The sequence below is a fragment of the Ornithorhynchus anatinus genome, chromosome 4 (genome assembly GCF_004115215.2).
Source record: "Ornithorhynchus anatinus isolate Pmale09 chromosome 4, mOrnAna1.pri.v4, whole genome shotgun sequence".
Taxonomy (NCBI): Eukaryota; Metazoa; Chordata; class Mammalia; order Monotremata; family Ornithorhynchidae; genus Ornithorhynchus; species Ornithorhynchus anatinus.
The window spans coordinates 101,608,278-101,633,027 of record NC_041731.1 but is presented as its reverse complement, the minus strand read 5'-3'; the positions used below and the strand labels follow the sequence as shown (position 1 = coordinate 101,633,027).

The window sequence follows — 24,750 nt, the reverse complement described above, 5'->3', positions numbered from 1 at the left end:
GGTGTCTGGCATATAGTAAGCACTTAATAAATAGCACAATTATGATTATTAGCAAACTTACCACCCCAACTATTATCCTTTAAGCTCCTTGAGGAGAGACCATGTCTATCAATTCTATTCTACTCTCCAAGTACTTATTACAGAGCTCTGTGCACAGTAAACTACCAATAAATACTGCTGACTGAATAAATTTCTGTAAAATAAGAGATGCTTTTTTCATTTCATTTCATATCACTCTTTCTCTGTTCTTTTTTTCTATATCAGGATATGGTGAATGATGCTTCTTCTTACCTTTTCACGGCCACAAAAAAAATGTTCTATTTCAAAAATGTAGCTGTATTAATTCCTGAGACGTGGAGCGATAAACCTGAGTATTCGGTCTCCAAACGTGAGTCCTACAAAACGGTGAGTTCAGTGAGTTCTCTTTAAATAATGCAATCTATCAGTATTTTTTAAATCCCCATTTGGTGCAACACTAACTGCGTCATTTAAAAATCACTCAAGCAACCGTGCCTTTTGGTTCTTCTGCTTTACGAAACAAAAACTTTTAAATTTTCTAGGCGGATGTCAAAGTTGCAGAACCCTCCCCGACCCATGGAGATAACCCCTACACCCAGCAGACGGGACGGTGCGGAGAGCCGGGAGAATATATTCACTTCACCCCAAAATTCCTGGCAGGAGACCTCTTGAAAGAACACGGACCACTAGGTACATCTCCTTTTTGCTTTGAGATTGAAGATAGTAACTGTAGTGGTAATGTTATTTATTGTGTACCTATTTCACGCAGTGCACTGTAATAGCGCTTGGAAAGTTCAGCACAAACCCAAGACATTTTCACCATGCGCACCTCCCCAAAGTGGAAAAACCTCCAATGGTTGCCCATCACTTCTATATCAAACAAAAACTCACTGTTGGCTTAATCGCCTCTTAATAACAATATTTATTATAATAATGATAATGATGGTATTTGTTAAGCGCTTACTATGTGTGGGGCCGTCTTTGGGGCGCAGAAGGCGGCTGAATCTGGGGGTGGGCGTCACGGATGACCGGGACAGGAGGAGGAGTCGTCGTCAGAAGGACCGACTGACATCACGAGACTCAGTGTGGCCCGGTGGCAAGAGCACGGGCCTGGCAGACGGAAGCCGGGGGCTCCCATCCTGGCCCTGCCACATGTCTGCTGCGTGACGTTGGGCAAGTCGCTTCACTTTTCTGTGTCTGCTTTACCTCATCTGTAAAATGGGGATGAGACTGTGAGCCCCACGTGGGACGGGGACCGACCCGATTACCTCCTATCTACTCCAGCGCTTAGAACAATACTGGGCGTTCTCTTCCCCTCTTCAAAACCCTACTTAAAGCTCACCTCCTCCAAGAGGCCTTCCCAGACTGAGCTCCTTCCTTTTTTCCCTCTGCTCCCTCTTACCCACCCCCTTCACCTCTCCGCAGCTAAACCCTCTTCTCCCGCCTTTCCCTCTCCTCCTCCCCATCTCCCGTCCCACCCCCTCAGCACCCGTACTCATCCGCTCGAGTGTATATATCTTCATAACCCTATTTATTTTGTTTAATGAGATGTACATCACCCTGATTCTATTTGCCATTGTTTTTATGAGATGTTCTTCCCCTTGACTCTATTTATTGCCATTGTTCTTGTCTGCCCGTCTCCCCCGATTAGACCGTAAGCCCATCAAAGGGCAGGGACTGTCTCTATCTGTTGCCGATTTGTACATTCTAAGCGCTTAGTACGGTGCTCTGCACATAGTAAGCGCTCAATAAATACTATTGAATGAATTAATGAAAATGTGCAAAGCACTGTTCTAAGCGCTGAGGGGATACAAGGTGATCAGGTTGTCCCACTTGAGGCTCACAGTCTTAATGCCCATTTTACTGATGAGGTAACTGAGGCACCGAAAGGTGAAGTCACTTGCCCAAAGTCACACGGCTGAAGTGGCGGAGCGGGGATTAGAACCCAAGACCTCTGACTCCCTAACCCATGCTCTTTCCACTGAGCCACGCTGCTTCTTTTTGGTATTATGGAATGGCATTTATTCATTCTTTCATTCAATAGTATTTATTGAGCGCTTACTATGTGCAGAGCACTGTACTAAGCGCTTGGAATGGACAAATCGGCAACAGATAGAGACGGTCCCTGCCCTTTGACGGGCTTACGGTCTAATCGGGGGAGACAGACCAAAACGATAGCGATGAATAGTATCAAGGGAATGTACATCTCATTAACAAAATAAATAGGGCAATGAAAATATATACAATTGAGCTAACGAGCACAGAGCTGAGGGGAGGGGAAGGGAGAGGGGGATGAGCAGAGGGAAATGGGGGGAAAAGAGGGCTTAGCTGTGCTTACCATGTTGCCAGGCACTGTACTAAGCACTGGGGTGGATACAAGCAAATCGGGTTGGGCACAGTCCCTGTCCCTGGTGGGGCTCACAGTCTTAATCCCCGTTTTGCAGATGAGGTAACTGAGGCACAGAGAAGTTAAGTGCCTTGTCCATGGTACAGAGCAGACGAGTGGCTGAGCCAGGATTAGAACCCATCACCTGCTGACTCCCAGGCACGTGCCCATCCACTATGTCATGCAGCTCTTCTACTCCCACCTATCTTTGCTTCCCTCCCCAAACAAGAAGCAGTGTCATCTAGTGGAAGGACCACGGGCCTGGAAATCAGAGGACCTGGGATGTAATCCCAGCTCCACCACCTACCTGCTGCGCGACTTTGGGCAAGTCACCACTTCTCTGTGCTTCAGTTCTCTCACGTGCAAAATGAGATTCAATACCTGTACTCTCCCCTACTTAGAATGTGAGCCTCATGATGTGGGACTTGATCTTGTTGACCCCAGCCCTTAATACAGTGCTTAGTACATAGTGAGTCCTTAAATACCACAGTTTTTATCACTGTTATTCTGATTACTCATAACCCAGACCAAACACTTCTCTCCTGGAACACCAACCTACTCACTGACCCTCGAGCTTATCTCGAGAAGCAGCATGGTGTAGTGGATAGAGCACAGGCCTGGGAGTCCAAAGGTCATGGGTTCTAATCCCAGTTCCACCACTTGTGCGCTATGAGACCTTGGGCAAGTCACTTAACTTCTCTGTGCCTCAGTTACCTCCTCTGTAAAATGGGGATTGAGACTGAGCGCCCCACTTGGGACAGGGACTATGTCCGACCCGATTTGCCTGTATCCATCTCAGTGCTTAGTACATAGTAAGCACTGAAATAGCATTCAGCCCTTAGAACAGTGCTAGGTACATAGTAAGCACTTAAATACCATTATTAATAATAATGCCGTTACCATTAATAATAATAATGTTGGTATTTTTTAAGCACTTACTATGTGCAGAGCACTGTTCTAAGCACTAGGGTAGACACAAGGGAATCGAGTTGTCCCACGTGGGGCTCACAGTCTTAATCCTCATTTTACAGATGAGGTAACTGAGGTATGGAGAAGTTAAGTGACTCGCCCACAGTCACTCAGCTGACAAGTGGCAGAGCCGGGCTTTGAACCCAAGAACTCTGACTCCAAAGCCCGTGCGCTTTCCACTGAGCCACGCTGCTTCTCTTAATTAATGTAAGCTCTTTCTGTGCAAGGATCATATCTACCAACTCTACTGTACTGTAATAAATCAATTATATTTGAGTGCTTACCGTGTCCAGAGCACTGTACTAAGCGTTCGGGAGAGCACAGTATGAAAATACGACAGACACATCTCTTTCTCACGGTGAGTTTACAGTCTAGAGGAGGAGCCGGATATTAATATAAAATAAATTACTGATATGTATGTAAGTGCTGTGGGGCGGCGGGGGCGGTGAATAAAGGGAGCAAGTCGGGGGTAACGCAGAAGGGAGTGGAAGAAAAGGAAAAGAGGGGTTAGTCAAGGAAGGCCTCTTGGAGGAGATGTCCATTCAATAAGGTTTTGAAGGAAGGGAGGGTAACTGTCTGTCAGACATGAAGAAGCAAGGCGATCCAGGCCAGAGGCAGGATGTGGGCAAGAGGTTGGTGGCCAGATAGATGAGATTGAGATACAGTGAGTAAATTGCTAATCAATCAGTCATTCATTCATTTAATCGCATTTACTGAGAGTTTACTGTGTGCAGAACACCGTACTAAGCACTTGGAAAGTACAATACAGAAATAGAGACAATCCCTGTCCACAAGGTGCTCAGAGTCTAGAGGAGGATAATAAGGGTAATTGTTAAGCACTATTGTGTGCCAAGCACTGGGGTAGATATAAGGTAATCAGGTTGTCCAATGTGGGGCTCACAATCTTAATCCCCATTTTCCACATGAGGTAACTGAGGCGCAGAGATGTTAAATGAGTCACACGGCGGATAAGTGATGGGGATGGGATTAGAACTCACGCTTTCCGACTCCCAAGCCCTTGCTCTTGCTACTAAGCCACTCTGCTTAGTGACAACAACGGTGGTATTTACTGAAGACTTACTGCGTTCAGAGCTACAGTATTTGGCGCTTGGGAGAGTAAAATATATCAGAGTTAGTAGTCACGCTACCTGCCCACAACGAGTTTAGAGTCTAGAGGGAGAAATGAAATGAAATGCAAGGCAAGGTATCCATACCTGGTTTCCCTAGCCTCACAATGTTGCAGCCTAAGTCAGTGGCGAGGGCAGGAAGCAGGGGCAAGGGGCAAGCACTGCCTCCAGGGATGCCCATCCCATCTTCAGGTCAATCCTGGAACCAAAAACAGGGGAAGAAAGGCTCATTTCCCGGCAGACGAGGGGAGTTAGCCCCTCCCAAGCTTCCTCAAGGAGCCTGGAAGAAACGAAGGCCTTCGGGCGCTTAAACCGTGAGTTTTTCCCATCGCTACTAAATGCCTAATAATAATAATTGTGGTTGTTCTTAAGCACTTACTACGTGCCAGGCACTGTACCAAGCGCTGGGGAGGATACAAGCAAATCGGGTTGGACCCGGTCCCTGTCCCACCTGGGGTTCACAGTCTCAATCCCTATTTTCCAGATGAGGCACAGAGAAGTTAAGTGACTTGCCCAAGGTCACCCAGCAGACACGTGGTGGAGCCGAGATTAGAATCGAGGTCCTTTTGACTTTCAGGCCTGGGCTCTACCCACTAAGCTACAAGCCTGGAAGTCCTGTGACTGCACTGGGTCACACCATGTAAATACAATGCAAAAAAGCCCAAACAGCAAAAGCTGGACACGGTGCTGCTTGGGTTCTTCACTGTGTCCGGTGTGCACCCCATTCCAATGGGTACCCCCCGCCCCCAACCAGTGGACTGAAAAATAGTTCAGTCGTGTGTGCGACCTATCAACCGTTTGATTTAGTGCTTTTCGAACTAGGACCTCCACTTTCTTGTACTAATACAGCATGGTCCACTTTAATCGTATCTTAAAATAAAGCTATGTAACCGCAAATTAAAAATGGATTAGAAGGCAGAAATGAAATGCAATGAAACTTGGGAAAGTGAAAAAGATAGTGGAAAAGCCGAGAACAAATACGATTACCGATAATATTTCAGTGAAAAAAGACACAGAATTATTCAAGGCCCCATAAGAGACAAGGAAGTGATGAAAAAAATGTGAAAAAATGTATCCTCTGTCGCCTGAAAATTATTTCTTGAAAAACCACAAAGACTGCAAAGGACCAGTTGTCATTCCAGATTAAAAACTAATTCCGAGAGTGAAAAAATCATAAAGAAAAAAAAGGGGAAGGTGATTAAATGACGATAGTAAATGTGGCAAAATCCAAGGGAGAAACCCCCTCTCAGGGTCGCACCTGAAGAGTTTCCAGTACTCTATAAGGCTCAGCTAGAGGAGGGAAAGTCAAGCAGAGGCCTTTCCGTGCCATACCTACCTTGGGCAGTGGCTAGAAAATGGCAGGCAATCTGCTACAAGTCAAAACTCCTCTGTGCTGGGCAGCGGTGGCACGGGAAAGAATCGAGGGTGGAGACTCAAGTTGACTGCACGGAAGGAGGCAGTGGTAAACCGCTTCCGGATTTTTAATCTAGAAAACTCTTTGGATCCACTACCAGAAGGATTGCAGATGGAGGTGGGGTGTTCTGGGAGAGATTCATTCAATAGTATTTACTGAGCGCTTACTATGGGCAGAGCACTGTACTAAGCGCTTGGAATGTACAAGTCGGCAACAGAGAGAGACGGTCCCTGCCCTTTGACGGGCTTACGGTCTAATCGGGGGAGACGGGCAGACGAGAACAGTGGCAATAAATAGAGTCAAGGGGAAGAACATCTCATAAAAACAATGGCAAATAAATAGAATCAGGGTGATGTACATCTCATTAAACAAAATAAACAAAATGAATAGGGTGATGAAGATATATACAGTTGAGCAGACGAATACAGAGCTGAGGGGGTGGGGCGGGAGGGGGGAGGAGGAGAGGGAAAGGGGGGAGAAGAGGGTTTAGCTGCGGAGAGGTGAAGGGGGGGTAGAGGGAGCAGAGGGAAAAAGGGGGGAGCTCAGTCTGGGAAGGCCTCTTGGAGAGGTGAGCTTCATTCATTCATTCAATAGTATTTATTGAGCGCTTACTATGTGCAGAGCACTGGACTAAGCGCTTGGGATGAACAAGTCGGCAACAAGATAGAGACGGTCCCTGCCGTTTGACGGGCTCACGGTCTAATCGGGGGAGACGGACAGACGAGAACGATGGCGATAAACAGAGTCGAGGGGAAGAACATCTCGTAAAAACCGATGGCGACTAAATAGAATCGAGGCGATGTACAATTCATTGACAAAATAAATAGGGTAACGAAAATATATACAGTCGAGCGGACGAGTACAGTGCTGCGGGGATGGGAAGGGAGAGGTGGAGGAGCAGAGGGAAAAGGGGAAAATGAGGGTTTAGCTGCGGAGAGGTAAAGGGGGGATGGCAGAGGGAGTAGAGGGGGAAGAGGAGCTCAGTCTGGGAAGGCCTCTCGGAGGAGGTGAGTTTTAAGTAGGGTTTTGAAGAGGGAAAGAGAATCAGTTTGGCGAAGGTGAGGAGGAAGGGCGTTCCGGGACCGCGGGAGGACGCGACCCGGGGGTCGACGGCGGGACGGGCGAGACCGAGGGACGGCGAGGAGGTGGGTGGCAGAGGAGCGGAGCGTGCGGGGTGGGAGGTAGAAAGAGAGAAGGGAGGAGAGGTAGGAAGGGGCAAGGTGGCGGAGAGCCTCGAAGCCTAGAGTGAGGAGTTTTTGTTTGGAGCGGAGGTCGACAGGCAACCACTGGAGGTGTTTAAGAAGGGGAGTGACATGCCCAGATCGTCTCTGCGGGAAGATGAGCCGGGCAGCGGAGTGAAGAATAGACCGGAGCGGGGCGAGAGAGGAGGAAGGGAGGTCAGAGAGAAGGCTGACACGGTAGTCTAGCCGGGATATAACGAGAGCCCGTAACGGTAAGGTAGCCGTCTGGGTGGAGAGGAAAGGGCGGATCTCGGTGATATTGTAGAGGTGAAACCGGCAGGTCTCGGTAACGGATAGGATGTGTGGGGTGAACGAGAGAGACGAGTCAAGGGTGAGCTTGTGTCCATGGTGTCGCTTTGAGGCAGAGACGACTCGACAGCATACCACAAGACGAACCCTCAATCGAGCCAGTTACTGATACCAGCACTTGGAAGTTAGCATTCCCTTAATCTTGATTCTAACCCAGTTCCATCCCCATCAGCAGCAATAGGATGCTTTGGAGAATGTATGTAATGGATGCCTCTCTCTCTAGCCATCCTTTTTTCAAAATACCATTTAAAAAAATAAAGAAAAGAGACAATCTACTCTCTGTACCTCAACCTTGTCTATACCGACACTAATCCCTTGTCCATGTCTCCCCTTCGATTTGGAACTCCCTCCCCTTCGTAGCTGACGGATCGCCATTCTCCCCATCTTCCAAACCCTCCTAAAACTCCACTCTTCCAAGTGGCCCTCCCAGACTAAACCAACAATTCCCCTGTTTTCCCTACTGCATCAACTATGCACCTGGCACCTGGATGTGTACTTCTCGAGAACTTTGATACCCCAGCCCCCACAGCATATATATATGTACACTATATAAATGATATATATTTATGTATGTATGCATATTCATTCATTCATATTTATTGAGTGCTTACTGTGTTCAGTGCGCTGTACTACGTGCTTGCAAAGTACAGTTTGGCAACGGAGACAATCCCTACCCAACAATGGGCTTTCAGTCTAGAAGGGGGAGACTGACAACAAAAGACAAGCATCACTACCATCAAAATAAATAAAATCATAAATATATATACATCATTAATAAAATAGAGTAATAAATATGTACAAATATACTCAAAAAAGCAAACATCACTACCATCAAAATAGATAAATAGAATCATAAATATATACACATCATTAATAAAATAAATAGAGTGATAAATATGTACAAATATACTCAGAAAAGTGATAAATATGTACAAATATACTCAAAAAAGCAAACATCACTACCATCAAAATAGATAAATAGAATCATAAATATATACACATCATTAATAAAATAGAGTGATAAATATGTACAAATATACTCAGAAAAGCAAGCATCACTACCATCAAAATAGATAAATAGAATCATAAATATATACACATCATTAATAAAATAAATAGAGTAATAAATATGTACAAATATACTCAAAAAACAAGCATCACTACCATCAAAATAGATAAATAGAATCATAAATATATACACATCATTAATAAAATAGAGTAATAAATATGTACAAATATACTCAAGTGCTGTGGGGAGGGGAAGGGGGTAGAGCAGAGGGAGGAACAGAGGAAAAAGGGGAAGTTCAGTCTGAGAAGGCCTCCTGGAGGAGGTGAGCCCTCAGTAGGGTTTTGAAGAGGGGAAGAGAGTTAGTTCGGCAGATGTGAGGAGGGAGGGCGTTCCAGGTCAGCGGTAGGATGTGGCCCAGGGGTCGATGGCGGGACAGGCGAGAATGAGGCACCGTGAGGAGGTTAGTGGTGGCAGAGGAGTGGAATGTGCAGGGTGGACTGTAGAAGGAGAGAAGGGAGGTGAGGTAGGAGCGGGCAAGCTGACGGAGAGCTCTGAAGCCAAGAGTGAGCGAATAGCGAGCGCATACACGTGTATGTCTTCTCATATGCCGAGTCGTTTCCATCCCATAGCAACACCGTGGTCCGATCTCTCCCAGAACCCCCCACTCTCCATCTGCAATCGTTCTGGTAGTGTAACCGTGGACTTTTCTTGGTAAAACTACAGAAGTGGTTTGCCACTGCCTCCTTCCACGCGGTAAACCTGAGTCTCCACCCTCAACTCTGTCCAGTGCCGCTGCTGCCCAGCATGGGTGAGTTTTGACTTGTAGAAGATTGCTTTCCACTGGTTAGCCACTGCCCAGCCTAGGTAGGCCTCTGCTCGACTCTCCCTCCCACAGCCAAGACTGGTGAAGTACTGGAAACTCTCCAGGGGTGACCCTGAGAGTGGATATGTGTATTTATATATATATATATACACAGACACGTGGGTGTGTGTGTGTGTTATAGATAGTAGAGTAGAAGGATATTCATATACATTTATACTTCTACTTTACTATTTCCCCTATCTGTAATTAATTTTAATGACTGTCTCCCACTGTAGATTGTAAACTCCTTGTCAGCAGGTGTTGAGTTTACCAAATATATGGTATCGTACTTTCCCAAGTGGTTAGTATGGTGTTCTACGTACAGTCAATGCTCAATAATCAATAATAATAATGTCGGTATTTGTTAAGCGCTTACTATGTGCAGAGCACTGTTCTAAGCGTTGGGGTAGATACAGGGTCATCAGGTTGTCCCACATGAGGCTCACAGTCTTCATCCCCATTTTACAGATGAGGGAACCGAGGCACAGAGAAGTGACTTGTTCACAGTCACACAGCCGACAGTAATTACCATTGTCTGATTGAACAGACAACTTTTTTATACCTTATAATGCTCTACATTCGTGGCATAGTGGCTAGAGCCTCATCCTGGGATTCAGAAGGTCATGGGTTCTAATCCTGGCTCCGCCACGTGTCTGCTGTGTCACCTTAGGCAAGTCACTTCATTAAATTCAAAAAATTATTATTAAATGAAAACCAAGTGCTTTTGCAAAAAAAACAATATTGTATCGTATTACTATTAAGAAATAAAATGACTATACAGTATAAATAGAAATTATTGCATTGGTGTAGTGGATAGGTTACAGGACTAGGAGTCAGAAGGTCATGGGTTCTAAACCTGGATCCACCACTTGTCTGCTGTGTGATCTTGGGCAAGTCACTTCACTGGGCCTCAGTTACCTCAGCTGTAAAAGAGGGATTGAGGCTGAGAGCCCCACAGGGGACGGGGACTGTGTCCAACCCAACTTGCTTTTATCCACCCCAGGGCTTAATACAGTGCCTGGCATATAGTAGGTGCTTAAGAAATACCACAATCATTATTATTATTATTACTTTCAGTTGGCAAGGGATAACTGAGGGCAGGGAAGTGGTGGGCAGAATCAGGAATTATTAACCATGGTACTGATAGGTAGGGAATGAAGCTGCTATAAAATCACATTTCAAAATTCTCCCTCAGGTCGAGTGTTTGTCCACGAATGGGCTCATCTGCGGTGGGGGGTGTTTAACGAATACAGCGATGAACAACCTTTCTACATGTCCAATGATGGAAATCCTGAAGCAACAAGGTAATAGCATTCTGATTTAAGTGGCTTTGAGCAAAAAACAGTTGCATCATTTGATCTCCACTAGTAATTTTCATAATGTTAATCATCCAACTGGTTTTAACTACCAGATGATATAATCCAACCTAATCCTCCTTGACCTCTCTCTCCAGTGGTGATGTAATTCCCTCTACATCAAGCAGAAACTCCTGACCACTAGTTTCAAGCCCCTCCACCAGCTCTTTCTCCTTCTAAATCTGCTCAGTTCACCCACCAATCCCAACCTTCCTTCACCTCTCATTCCAAAATCACCTTCTCCTCATTCCCTGTCCTTGCCTCCCCTGCCTGGAATTCCCTCTCCAGCTGCCCTCCTTTTCTCTTCTCCTACTCCCTTCTCCATCACCCTGACTTGCTCCATTCATTCATCCCCACCTCTCAGCCCCACAGCACTTACGTATAGATCTGTTATTTATTTATTTAGTCATATTGCTAGATAGGGAATGTGTCTGTATATTGTTACATTGTATTTTCCCAAGTGCTGAGAACAATGCTTTGCACACAGTATGCCCTCAATAAATATGACTGAATGACTCAAAGCCCTCCTGAAATCTTAGCTCCTCTCCCCTATTAATTTCCACCAACCCAGGTTGCGTCATTCTAATAGTCAACTTTAGCAGTTAATGGATATCCCTTTAAACATCTGATATTCGCTCCACCCTCAGCCCCAAAGCACTTGTGTTCATAACCATAATCTAGTTTAATGTCTGTCTCCTCTTCTAGACAGAAAGCCTATTTTGGGTAGGGAACACACTTATCTGCTCTGTTATAGTTTACTCTCAAATGCTCTGCACACAGTAAACACTTAATAAATATGATTAGTTGATTGATTGCTGTAGGGATCTACAGACACTCCTTATTCATTCATTGTCATCATCATCAATGGTATTTACTGAATGCTTACTGTGTCCAGAGCACTGTACTCAACACCAGGGAGACTACAGTACAACACTGTTAGTGGACACATTGCCTGACCACGATAAGCTTTCAGTCTAGAGGGGGAGACATTAATATAAATAAAAAATTTGTAATATATACCCTAGTCCATCTTTCCACAGTCTTGCTGCTATGAGATGTATCTTCTTCCAGCTCACCCTATTTGTAAATAATTGGAGTCTACCTGCCTCCTCTATTAGAAAATTTTATTTTAGGTTCATTGTGTTCTCTCAAGTGCTTCTGCAGACAGTAAGCACTCAATAACATTATTAAAAGATGATTAAGTAAATTCTCTAAGATTAATTCTGATATCTTTTTAGGTGTTCATTAGATATCCTTGGTTCATACAAAAAGGAGGTTTGCCAAGGAAACAGCTGCTCAAATAGGCTTTGCAAAGTGGATTGGAAGACTCAGATGTTTGAAGAAGGCTGTAAATTCATACTGGATGAAGATCAATTTGAAACAGCATCCATAATGTATCAGTCGAGTATTGATTCTGTAAGTATCTCCATCACTCACTCTGGAATTTGGATTGGGCTAATTGGCCAGATAAGGAACTGCTTCTCCACTGGATCCTGTTTCATAATCTCACATTTTCTATGAGTTTTATTGGGATTTTAGGGCTCCTTGGTGCTACACACTTGGCAACCCCTTTTGGAGGGATTAACGAGTACTTCCATGATTGTCTCATCTAGGATAGATGCTAAGCAAGATTAATGAAGATTGCTAATTAAGATGGCAGACACTACAATTACTGGCAGCATGAATTCCTATTCTCTGCCTCAGGAGTGATCCTCAGTTGTTTATTAGATCTTTGGCTTATTTTGTTGATTCCCCTTTCTTACTTCAGTCATTACAAAATCTCAAAGCAGATATTCATAATTATGGTATTTGTTGAGTGCTTTCATTCATTTCACTCAATCCTATTTATTGAGTGCTTACTGTGTGCAGAGCACTGCACTAAGCACTTGGGGAAGTAAGATACAAGACTAAACAGACACATTCCCTGCCCACAATGAGTTTACAGTCTAGGTGGGGGAGACAGACATCAATACAAATAAATAAATGAAAGATATGTATATAAGTGTTGTGGGGCTGGGAGTGGAAAAGAACAAAGGTAGCAAGTTAGGGTGATGCAAAAGGGAGTGGGAGAAGAGGAAACAGGGAGTCTCAAAAGCCTGTTGATAAGCACTGGGTAGATAGATATACGTTAATCGGGTTGGACACAGTCCCTGTCCCAAAAGGGGCTCACGCCTTATATCCCATTTTACAGACGAGGTAACTGAGGCCCGGAGAAGCAAAGTGATTTGTTCAAGGTCACACAGCAGATAAGTGGTGAAGCTGGGATTAGAACCCAGGCGATCCATGCTTTATCCACTAAGCCACGCTCCTTCTCCAAGAAACAATCAGTCAATCCTGCACTAAAATCTTCTTCAGGTCCCCAACCTACTCACCGTTACCAACCTGCATACTGTGATTCCTTCTCGTGTCTCACCTTTGATCCCTCACTTGCACCCTACTTCCCAAAGCTCTCAAGAACTACATATCCCACTCATTTTCGAAGCCAGACTAAAATCACAACCCTGCCTCCTCTCTCATTGTCCCACCTTACTCTCCCTCCCCTGTGCATCACCTGTGTGCATGAGTCCATGTCCCCTAAACACTTAGATACTCCCCCCCTCCTCCCATCACAGCACTTATGTACACATCCTTGTCCTTGTTTGCTCCTCTTCCTGTAATTTATTATAATATGTCTCTCCCCTGCAAGAGAGTAAGCTGTCCGAGAACAGGGATTGTGTATACAAACACTATTGTCCCCTCCCCAGTGCTTATCACAGCACTCTGCACACAGTAAGGGCTTAGTAAATACTGTTGACTGATTGACTGATAGGTTATCAGCACCACTGCCATGGGAAAGAGAGGAATCACTGTCACATACGCAGCATGGGTGGGGAAGGAATGTGTCTGTCTATTGTTATTTTGTAACACTTTTGCACTCTCCCAAATGTTTAGTACAGTGCTCTGCACATAGCAAGTACTCATTGAATACAATTGAATGACCGTGAATAGAAGAATAGAATAGAAAGAAGAGAATAGAAAGGTCACATCTCCTTCCCCGATTAAGCCCTCTTTTCCCCGACTCCTTCTCCCTTCTGCGGCTGGATATGTGCTCTTTGGGCATTTGGTATTAATCCCTCCTTCAGCCCCTCAGGACCTATTTTACATATCGGGTAATTTATCTATATTAATGTCTGCCCCCCCCGACTAGACTGTAAACTGATCGTCGGCAGGGAATGTGTCCAACTCTGTTGTATTGTACTTTCCCCAAGCTCTTAGTACAATGTTCTGCACACAGTAAGCGCTCAGTAAATACTATGGATGGACTGAGTAGCTGATTGAAAGAAAAGCAAGGGGAGTAGCTGGCTCAGGCCCCCAAGACAATCAAGCCCCGTAGTTGTGACAGGCACCCGTCCGGATATCTGGGAAATAAATGGTTGGCAGCACCACCACCTCACCGTCCTAGAGAAGCAGCGTGGCCCAGTGGAAAGAGCCCGGGCGTGGGAGTCAGAGGTCATGGGTGCTTGTCAGCTGTGTGACTTTGGGCAAGTCATTTTACTTCTCTGTGCCTCAGCTTCCTCATCTGTAAAATGGGCACTAAGACTGTAAGCCCCACTGGGCCAACCTGATCACTTTGTATCCTCCCTCCCCAATACTTAGAACAGTGCTTTGCACATAGTAAGCACTTAAATACCATCATTATTATTAGGGGAGGGCTGCCTTGTCATGCCAGGGGAAAGTGGTGAGAGAGAGAGGAAAAGAAAGGAGCGGTAGAGTTTGATGTTATCAGTGTAAAGCATATCAATCCATCGGTGGCGTTTATTAAGTGCTTACTTTTGCAGCACATTGTACTAAGCACTTGGGAGATTACAAGCCACACTGCTGGTAGACATGTTCCCTGCCCACAACAAGCTTAAAAGTTTTCAAAGCTGGAGATCCAGGACACCTCCTGCTCCTGTTCCAGTGGAAAGAGCACTTCCCGGGGAATCGGGCAACCTGGGTTCTAGTCCCAGCTCTGCTTCCTGGGATCATGCGTGGCTTAGTGGATAGAGTACGGGCCTGGGAATCAGAAGGACCGGGGTTTTAATCCCGGCTCTGCCACTTGTGTGCTGTGCGACCTTGGGCAAGTCACTTCACTTCTCCGGGCCTCAGTTACCTCAGCTGCAAAATGGGGGATTAAAAGTGTGAGCCCCATGTGGGACAGAGACTGTGTCCAACCTGATTAACTTGTACCGACCCCAGTGCTTACAAGAGTCTTTGGCATGTAGTGCTTAACAAGTACCATAATTATCTATGTACCAAGCACTGTTCTAAGCGCTGGAGTAGACACAAGGTAATCAGATTGTACCACGTGGGGCTCACAGTCTTAATCCCTATTTTACAGGTGAGGGAACTGAGACCCCGAGAAGTAAAATAACTTGCCCAGGGTCACACAGCAGACAAGTGGTGGAGCCGGGATTAGAACCCACTTCCTCTGATTCCCCAGCCCATGTTCTTTCCACTAAGCCACATTGCTGGTAGACATGTTCCCTGCCCACAGCGAGCTTAAAAATCTTCAAAGCTGGAGATCCAGGACACCTCCTGCTCCTGTTCCAGTGGAAAGAGCACTTCCCTGGGAATCGGGCAGCCTGGGTTCTAGTCCCAGCTCTGCTTCCTGGGATCATGCCTTCAGTGCTGAAGGTTTCTGAAAGAAGAACCCCGAGGTATTCCACAAGATGGATGAACCCAGTAAGAATCCTGAAAAATTGCTGGCCTGCAAAGATCACAGCAGCTACCAAAACAACCACCCGCCTGGTCACAACGCTACCTCTCAGGGCCGGCCCGCTGCTAGGGCTGAAAATATGCCCTGCCGGTAGAAAACCTTTATGTGATCGTCTCGGTGTGTGGCGTCCCTCCCCGCCTACCCACCCGCTGCACTCTATGCCCCAGCGAGAACCCAACTCACAGGAAGCAGCATGGCCTAGTGGAAAGAGCATGGACCTGAGAGTCAGCAGGACCTGGGTTCTAATCCTGACTCCACTTGTCTGCTGGGTGACCTTGGACAAGTCACTTCATTTCTCCGCGTCACGGTTTCCTTATTTTGTAAAACGGGGATTACGACTATGAGCCCCATGTGGGACAGGGACTGTGTCCAATCAGATTAGCTGGTATTTACCCAGAGTTTAGTACAGTTCCTGCACATAGAGTTTAACAAATACCATTAAAAAATCTGGTGAGTTGGAGAGGAACGGCACCAGCCACTACTACTGCCATCGATTCCTCTGCGCAGGTTTCCCCTTCTGGAATCTCAGAACTGTCCCTCATCCAGCATTCCCAACAGGAGACCCCGGGCTCCGTCATTTTCACATTCTAGTCCCACTGAAGAAAGAAGGGGGGAGAAATTAACTTACAAAAGGGAAATAGAAGGGGAAAGTAAAAATATTTCCTTAACAGGATGACCAGGTATTCAAAACCACCTTTCCCAATCAATCAATCCACGGTATTTATTGAACACTTACTATATGCAGAGCAGTGTACTGAATTCATGGGGAAAGTACAATATGTCAGAGCTGGTAGACACATACCCTGCCCATAACGAGTTCACAATCTAGAGCACAGACACGCATGGGCTGGACCCCCATTGTTAGGACGCGGCGGGGGCAGTGGGTGCACCCCCATTGGACCCCCTCCCGCTCCTCTGGTCGAGCGTTCCAGTGATGTTTACGGCAAATGGGCATTGCACCGGATTGGAAAGACGGTAGACTCTGCCCTACAGCCAGTAGATCTTTAACTTTCTGTTAGATGCTGGCAAAGCTAAGGCAGAGAAGGAATGAGAGAAGCAGTGTGATTTAGTGGATAGAACACGGGCGTGAGAGTAGGAAGGACCTGGGTTCTAATCCCGGCCTTACCACTTGTCCGCAGGGTGACCGTGGGCAAATCATTCAATTGTCTGTGCCTCAGTTCCCTCATCTGGCAAATGGAGATTAAGACTGTGAGCCCTATGTAGGACAGGGACTGTGTCCAACTTAATAATAATAATGGTATTTGTTAAGCACTATATGCCAGGCGCTCTACTAAGTGCTGGGGTGGATACAAGCAAACCGGGTTGGACATAGTCCCTGTCCCATGTGGAGGTCACAGTCTCAATCATCATTTTACAGATGAGGGAACTGAGGCCCAGAGAAGTGAAGTGGCTTGCTTAAAGTCACACAGCAGACAAGCAGAGGAGCTGGGCTTAGAACCCATAAACTTCTGACTTCCAGACCACTACACCGTGCTGCTTCTTTGATTATCTTGTAACTACCCCAGTGCTTAAAATGGTGCCTGGCACATAGTAAGTGCTTCACAAGTACCATTATTATTATTACTGTTCTCATTAACAAATACCACTACCCAAGATAGTGCAAATACAAATACCCGAGAGGTGAAGGGGCTAATTCACTGTATTTTACAGAAGTAAAGGGGTGGAAACATCCTTCTCATCATGCAACCATGCAGAAGACTTCCCTACCGGCTCACCTAGGAAGTAGGGGATCACCCTCAAAGGAAAGGCTCACACCTCCATATGTGAATTAACTCAAAGATGGCTAGGGACCATATGGTTAAACACAATCTCTCTAACCAACAAGCCCAGAGCACATTATTCCAAGAATCACACAGTATGTGTGGAGAGAGAGTTAAACAGGGATCTTTAAAATATGACTCATCACTGGGCTGATTAATTTTGGATGGCTTTTTCGGTGATACTCGTGTCTAGTTCTAACCGTTCTCATTGTACTGACTCTTCCAGGTGGTTGAGTTCTGTTCAGCGCACAACCATAACGTAGACGCTCCAACCCCTCACAACCGAATGTGCAACCTCCGAAGCACTTGGGACGTCATCAAGGATTCAGCTGACTTTAAGAACAGCAAACCCATGACTGGCCAGCCACCAAAACCTGTCTTTTCCTTGCTGAAATCTATCATCAGAAGAGTCTGTTTGGTGCTTGATAAGTCTGGAAGCATGGCGGTAAGACCATCCCAGTCAAATTCTGGACCCTCTTGGGTACAGGCAAAATGGCCTGAGGGAGGCTTGGGCTCGTCCTGGTGTGGGTCGACTGCTTTCCCTATCACGTGGGCCATCGCGCTGCCTCAGCCCCCTCTTGCGTCCCTTGTATTGAGAACCGATCATGGGGTCAGGCTGGACCTCAGTGAGCATTTGTAGCTGGACCTACTGAACGTGGTCCAGGTGTCCCTTACCCTCTTTATGTCAAGACTTCTCAGGTTTCTCACTTGGTGTCTGTCTCCTCCTCTATGCTGTGAGCTTGCTGTGGACAGGGAATATGTGTTTATTGTTATAGTGTACTCTTCCAAGTGCTTATTACAGCGCTCTGCACACAAGAGATTTATACATACAAAAGAAGAGGACTTGGTAGGGATAAGAAAAGTAAAGGGAAGACAAGTATGGAAAATATCACCATGAAAATCCCCGATAGTAATAGCATCAACTCAGTGAACATCCTATATCCTGGCATTAATAATAATAATCATGGTATTTGTTAATCACTTACTATGTGCTAAGCACTGTTCCACTGTGCTGGGGTAGATACAAGGTAATCAGGTTGTCCCATGTGGGGCTCTCAGTCTTACTCCCCATTTTACAGATGAGGTAACTGAGGCAAAGAGAAGTCAAGTGGCTTGCCCAAGGTCACACAGCAGACAAGTGGGGAAGCAGGATTAGAACCCACATCCTCTGACTCTACAAGCCCATGCTCTTGTCACTGAGCTACGCTGCTTCTAGGCACCAACGCAGGTTAGCCCTTCAGCAGACTGAGCTACGTCTGTGGCCCTGGAACTGACCCAGACTCCTGAGTCCCCAGACTTGGGGAAAATCAGGGGCCAGACCTGAACTCCTCTGAACTGGGTTCACCTGAACTCTAATAATAATAATAATTAAGGTATTTAAGGGCTTACTAAGTGCCAAGTACTTTTCTAAGAACTGGGGTAGATACAAGTTAATCAGGTTGGACTGAGTCTCTGTCCCAATAGGGGCTCACACTCTTACTCCCCATTTTGCTGATGAGGTAACTGAGGCACAGAGAGGTTAAGGTCACAGAAGACAAGTGACAGAACCTGGTTTAGTACCCATGACCTTTAGACTCGCAGACTCCCATGGAGCCAAACCCTCCTCTATACCAACGTGAGAGGAAAGCGGGAGTGGTGAAATAGGTGGAAAGACAGGAAGAAGAAGGAGTGAAAACAAGGCTTTAATCCAGTGTCATTTATCAAACAGGATTCCTATCACTACCACTAGTTCCTTCCCTCACATGCTTCAGAAAACAATCGATCAGCCGTATTTACTGAGTACTTACCGTGCGGAGAGCACTCTACTAAGCACTTGGGAGAGTCCATTATGAAAAAGAGTTAATAGACATATTCTCCGCATACAAGTTCACGGTCTGAGTGGGGAGATGAGCACTGATATAAACAAATTACATATATCTACACAAGTGGCACAAAAGGGAGAGGGAGAAGAGGAAATAAGGGTTTGGTCTGGGAAGGCCTCTTGGAAGTGGTGTGCTTTTAATGCGGCTCTGAAGGTGGGAGACTAATTGTCAGATATGAAGTGGCAGGTAATTCCAGGTAAGAGGCAGGACGTGGGTGAGTGGATAGTGGAGAGACAGGCAAGACTGAGGTAGAGTAAGTAGGTTGACATTAGAAGAGTGAAGTGTGTGGGCTGGATTGTAGCTGGAAATTCATTCAGTTGTATTTATAGAGCACTTATTTTGTGCAGAGCACTGTACTAAGCGCTTAGAATGTACAATTCGGCAACAGATAGAGGCAATCCCTGCCCAACAACGGGTTCACACTCTAAAAGGGGGAGACAGACAGCTAAACAAAACAAGTAGTCAGGCATCAATACCATCAAAATAAATAGAATCCTAAAGATATACACAATATCAGGGAGATGTTAGGATGGTGCAGGAATATACCTACTTTGACAATAACTACACGTTAACTGATAGGTAAACAGTAGCTATATAAGGAAATAACATATCTGTCTATTCAAAAATAATAATAACAATAAGAACTATGCGATAAACACTATACCAAGTGCTGGGTAGAAACAACAAAAGCAGATCTGACAAAATTCCTGTACCTGGAGTTCATATGAGAGGGAGATTAAGGCCATGAGTCGCATAGCCCCATTTTTGTATTTGTATTTATTTACCATATCTGAAGCACCTAATGTTCCAAAAACCTTGAATCATTATAACGTTTCATTTAGATCTATTTGGTTAACAGCATCAGAGACTTTACTGGAAGTTGAAGCTTTCACTGGGGATGAAATGTCATTTTTTAACCTGGTTGGTTGACCCATTTAATAAGCTCGGGATTTAGGCATTCACACAGGAACACAAAATCACATCCACATCCACGATCACTATGTTATGTGCTGAGTTTGCATCTTGTAATGCACATAGAAGTTTCATTTGTACTCTTCTTCCCTCAGGATAAGGATCGTCTTAATCGAATGAATCAGGCAGCCAAATTGTTCCTGCTACAGATTATTGAAAAAGGATCCTGGGTCGGGATGGTCGTATTTGATAGTAAAGCCGTAATCCAAAATGCTCTAATTCAAATTGTCAGCGAGGATGACCGGAATCAGCTGATCAAAAAGCTGCCTTCCACGGCTGGAGGAGGAACGTCAATCTGCAGCGGAGTCCGAGCTGCATTTCAGGTGAAAAGCATTTTCCTAATGCAGCTGGCTACTTGCAACTCTGCAGTTCTAAACCCCCAAATTAATACACTAAATGCATGTCTTCAGGCAATTAAACAGAAATTCCAGACAACCGATGGCTCTGAAATCGTGTTGCTGACAGATGGGGAAGACTCAACTATAAGTTCTTGTTTTGAGGAGGTGAAACAGAGTGGAGCTACCATTCACACTGTTGCTCTGGGAGCTTCAGCTGCCAAGGAACTAGAACAATTATCAGTCTTGACAGGTAAAAAAGACAACTTTTAAAAATACACGACTATATTCTCTGAGTAACACGAAGATAGACTTTAACTTGTAGGTCCCAAGTGTCTTTGTAGCATTAAAGAATTCAAGATGGTTTGGGGAAATTGCTCAGCTAATAGTAATAATGATTGCAGTATTTGTTATGCTCTTCCTATGTGCAAGCTTGGGATTGAAGCTAGGTAGTCATGTTTGACAAATCCCTGTCCCACATGAGGTTTGTGATCCAAGGGGAAGGGAGGATAAGGTATTTAATCCCCATTTTACAGATGAGCAAACTGAAGCACGAAAAAGTAATAATAATGATGGTGTTTGTTAAACACTTACTATGTGCTAAACACTGTTCTAAGCACTGGGGTATATACACAAAGTAATCAGGTTGTCCCAACTGGGACTCACGGTCTTCACCCCCATTTTACAGATGAGGAAATTGAGGCATAGAGAAGTTAAGTGATTTGCCCAAGGTCATGAAGCAGGTATATGGCAGAGCTGGAATTAAACTCCAGATCTTGTCACTTCCAGGTTCAGGCTTTCTCCATGAGCCCACACTATTTCTGGGCATTTGATTCCAAAGTCAACCTGTCTGTTTTTGTTTGACACTCACTTTCAGCTCTGCAACTTTCATAAAGGAAACCATGTTGGTCCTTGAGAAGCAGTATGGCCTAATGGATAGAGCATGGACCTGGGCATCAGAGGACCTGGGTTCTAATTTCAGCTCCACAACCTATCCACTGTGTAACTTTGGGCACATCACTTTACTCTTCTGTGCCTCAGTTACCTCTGGAAAAATGGGGACTGTGACAGGGAGTGTGTCCAACACAAGTTGCTTGTATCCACCTCAGAGTTTAGTACAGTACCTGGCATATCGTAAGGGCTTAACAAATATCATCATTATTATCAACTTCAGGATATTATAATCAATACTGTTTGACTGCTTACTGTGTGCAGAGCACCGTATTAAGTGCTTGAGAGAGTACAGTACAACGGGGTTAGTAGACCAGTTCCCTGCCCACAGTGAGATAGAGGAAATCAGATATTACTCTAAATAAATCAATTACAGATATGTACTTAAGTGCCGTGGGGCTGAGAGTGGAGTTAATACCTATCACTAGCCACCGGTTCATACCAACCAGGAGCTTCCTGGATCGGGGGAGCCTCAGTGATAGAAGTCAAACCACACCTCTGATCACCAAGGTCCAAATGGAAAGTTTTTTACTTAGTCTTACCAAAGTGTGAGGGAGTGACACATACATACGTTCACTCACTCCACCAAGGGTCCAATACTAGTCTCTTGTCAAAGGAGCCCATTCTGTCGGTGCTTCTTCTTTCTGCTTCCGAGTGTTGCTCTCCTTCTGCTGCAGGTGCTTCCCTCTGTACCTCCTGCAAAAACCCGTCTACTTCAAAGCAACCGCTTTTTATCTGCCTTAGGTATGGCAGCTGGGGCTCTGCATGGCAGTCATTCTCTGGGCCAGGACCATCACTGGGTAGAACAGAGAGACAAAGCCACTTCTATCTCCATGTTCCGCCCCTAAAGGCCAACAATCACCTGTCTCAAGAGAAAGCCCATCAGTGCCTTCAGAAAGTCTGTCCCTTGTTGTTGTTTGTGGGATCACAGATGATCTCTAGCAAAGCAGCTTGTGGTTGGCTCACCACAGTATCAAGTGACCAAAGAGAATGCAATGTTCCATAGAAATCCTGAGTGTCCTGACCTTTTCCACAGTGAAGTACACCCATTAAACCTCTTAGTGTAGGATCACACCAAACCATAAGGGCAACTTTTAAGTCCAGACTGGGAGTTCAAAATAGTGGCCATCCTGAGAAGACATAGCATGATCCAGTCACACACATAGCCAACTAGTCCACTTGCCCCTGACTGCCCTAATACTCTATAAACCAATGTGGGTTCATAGGCTGAAGCCCAGACCTTGACCTTTGAACCAGTCCACGTCATCCTAACCAATATGTTCACATTTTTCAGAAGGGCTTAATAGAAAAAGAAAACCTTTAAAAGTTCAAAAGAGCCTATAAACTAGTAGGAGCTGATCTTTCCATGAGGTAATAATTTTGGTATTTGTTAAGCGCTTACTATGTGCCGAGCACTGTGAGTAGGCATGTGAGCTAGCGGAAAGACCATGGGCCTGGGAGGTACGCCTTGATTCTATTTAGTTGCCATTGTTTTTACGAGATGTTCTTCCCCTTGACTCTATTTATTGCTATCGTTTTTGTCTGTCTGTCTCTCCCGATTAGACTGTAAGCCCGTCAATGGGCAGGGACTGTCTCTATCTGTTGCCGACTTGTACATTCCAAGCGCTTAGTACAGTGCTCTGCACATAGTAAGCGCTCAATAAATACTACTGAATGAATATAATGTTCTTCTGACGGTTGTTCGGTCAGACTCTGTCTCCCCCGAATAGACCGTGAGCCCGTCAAACGGCAGGGACCGTCTCTATCTGTTGCCGACTTGTTCATTCCAAGCGCTTAGTACAGTGCTCTGCACATAGTAACCGCTCAGTAAATACTACTGAATGAATGAAAGGTAGAGGTTACCTCTTTGAGGGCAGGGAATGCGTTCTGTTAAGCTGTTGTGTTATCCTCTCCCTAGTGATTAGTACAGTTCTCTGCACACTATTAAGCGCTTAATAAGTACAGTCGATTGACTTGTATTCTAATCCCTTATCTGCCATTTACCTGCTGTTTGACTGTGGGCGGGTCACTTAAGTTTTCTGTGCCTCAGTTTCGTCAATTCTAAAATGGGAATTCAATATCAGCTCTCTCTCCCACTTAGACTGTAAGCCCCATGTTGGACAGGGACTGTTTCCAACATGATTATCTTGCATCTAGTCCATCATCATGTAGAAAACACTTAAATACCATCATCATTATCATCGTAATCAAGAGTAGCCGAGGCATGTCAGCAAGCAAAAGCTGGTTGTGGCTACTGACCACCTCTAAGTAGCTTAATGAGGAAATTCAGAGATTTGTATATACAGAATTGAACCTAAGAATAGAGGAGGAGACATAGTGATGGATAAAGGGGAGAACTTTGTTGGGTATGACAAAGAAAATAAAAGGGATTTAGAGGAAGGCAAGTCTGGAAAATATTAAACGCAGAGATCGGATTTAGAGTTTTCTGCTTCTTTTTGCTTCGAGATCAAGGACCCTTAAAAAATGGCCGCTTGTTAAGCTGGTAACAGTGGGTGGTTGAGAAAAGGTGGTTGGGAACGGGAGGCCGCTCCCCTCATGGGAGAAGACGGTATTGAATTGACCATCATATGCTGCACCAAATAGCCAATTTCCCAAAAGTAACTACCACAGTATAAATTCCATTTTAGGAGGCACAAACACGGCTCCTTCAGATGCAGCCCAGAACAATGGACTGATTGATGCTTTTAGTGGACTTTCATCAAGAAGTGGAGATTTCACTCAACAGTCTATCCAGGTCTGAGTTTTAAATAATTACATTCAGTTCTGCCACACTGTGTATTTTCATTTTCATTTTGGCTAACACACTACAGCAAAATTCCCCTCACTAATACTGTTCCCACAGCCTGTAATTCTTTCCCTCCCCACATCAGACTGACCACAGCTCTCCCCATATTTAAATCCCATCCCCTTCAATACGCTTTTCCAGATTAACTTCCCACCACATTCAACCACATCATCCCTACAGTCAACATTAGCATTTAAGAATTTACTTCTGCCTTCCTTTACACTTATTTATACGTGTCCCCTCAATGTATTTTGACCACATTACTTTTACGTGTTTTGTGTCCCCTTTTACAGTGTAAGATACTGATAGGCAGTGCACTTATCATTTAGTTATTTCTGAATTTACCAAAGAGTAGAACGCAACATACCAACTGTTTCTGCCAGAATAAACCGTCCATTTCATGAGATAACTGAGTTTATTTTACTATGTCTTACCTGATTACCTTGTACCTACCCCAGTGCTTAGGACAGTTCTTGGCACATAAGTGTTTAACAAATGCTTTCATTCCTATAATTATTACTATTATTATCTTACATGCATGAGAATTAACTACCATGGCTTTAAAGGGTAATTTAAAATGAAATAAAAGCTCTAATCCTGCCATTAGAAATTTTC

At 45.0% G+C, this 24,750-nt stretch overlaps 1 protein-coding gene across 1 annotated transcript in view; it reads left to right on the top strand.

Moving 5' to 3' along the window:
- The window catches only part of LOC100081190 (calcium-activated chloride channel regulator 1-like), a 42,763-nt gene that overhangs the window by 5,609 nt on the left and 12,404 nt on the right, over nt 1-24,750 (top strand). The window contains exons 2-9 of the mRNA XM_029064140.2: nt 265-405; nt 561-708; nt 10,531-10,639; nt 11,929-12,106; nt 17,436-17,654; nt 20,139-20,366; nt 20,454-20,631; nt 23,978-24,084. Coding sequence (XP_028919973.1) covers nt 265-405; nt 561-708; nt 10,531-10,639; nt 11,929-12,106; nt 17,436-17,654; nt 20,139-20,366; nt 20,454-20,631; nt 23,978-24,084 — 1,308 coding nt within the window. The remainder of the gene's footprint in view (nt 1-264; nt 406-560; nt 709-10,530; nt 10,640-11,928; nt 12,107-17,435; nt 17,655-20,138; nt 20,367-20,453; nt 20,632-23,977; nt 24,085-24,750) is intronic.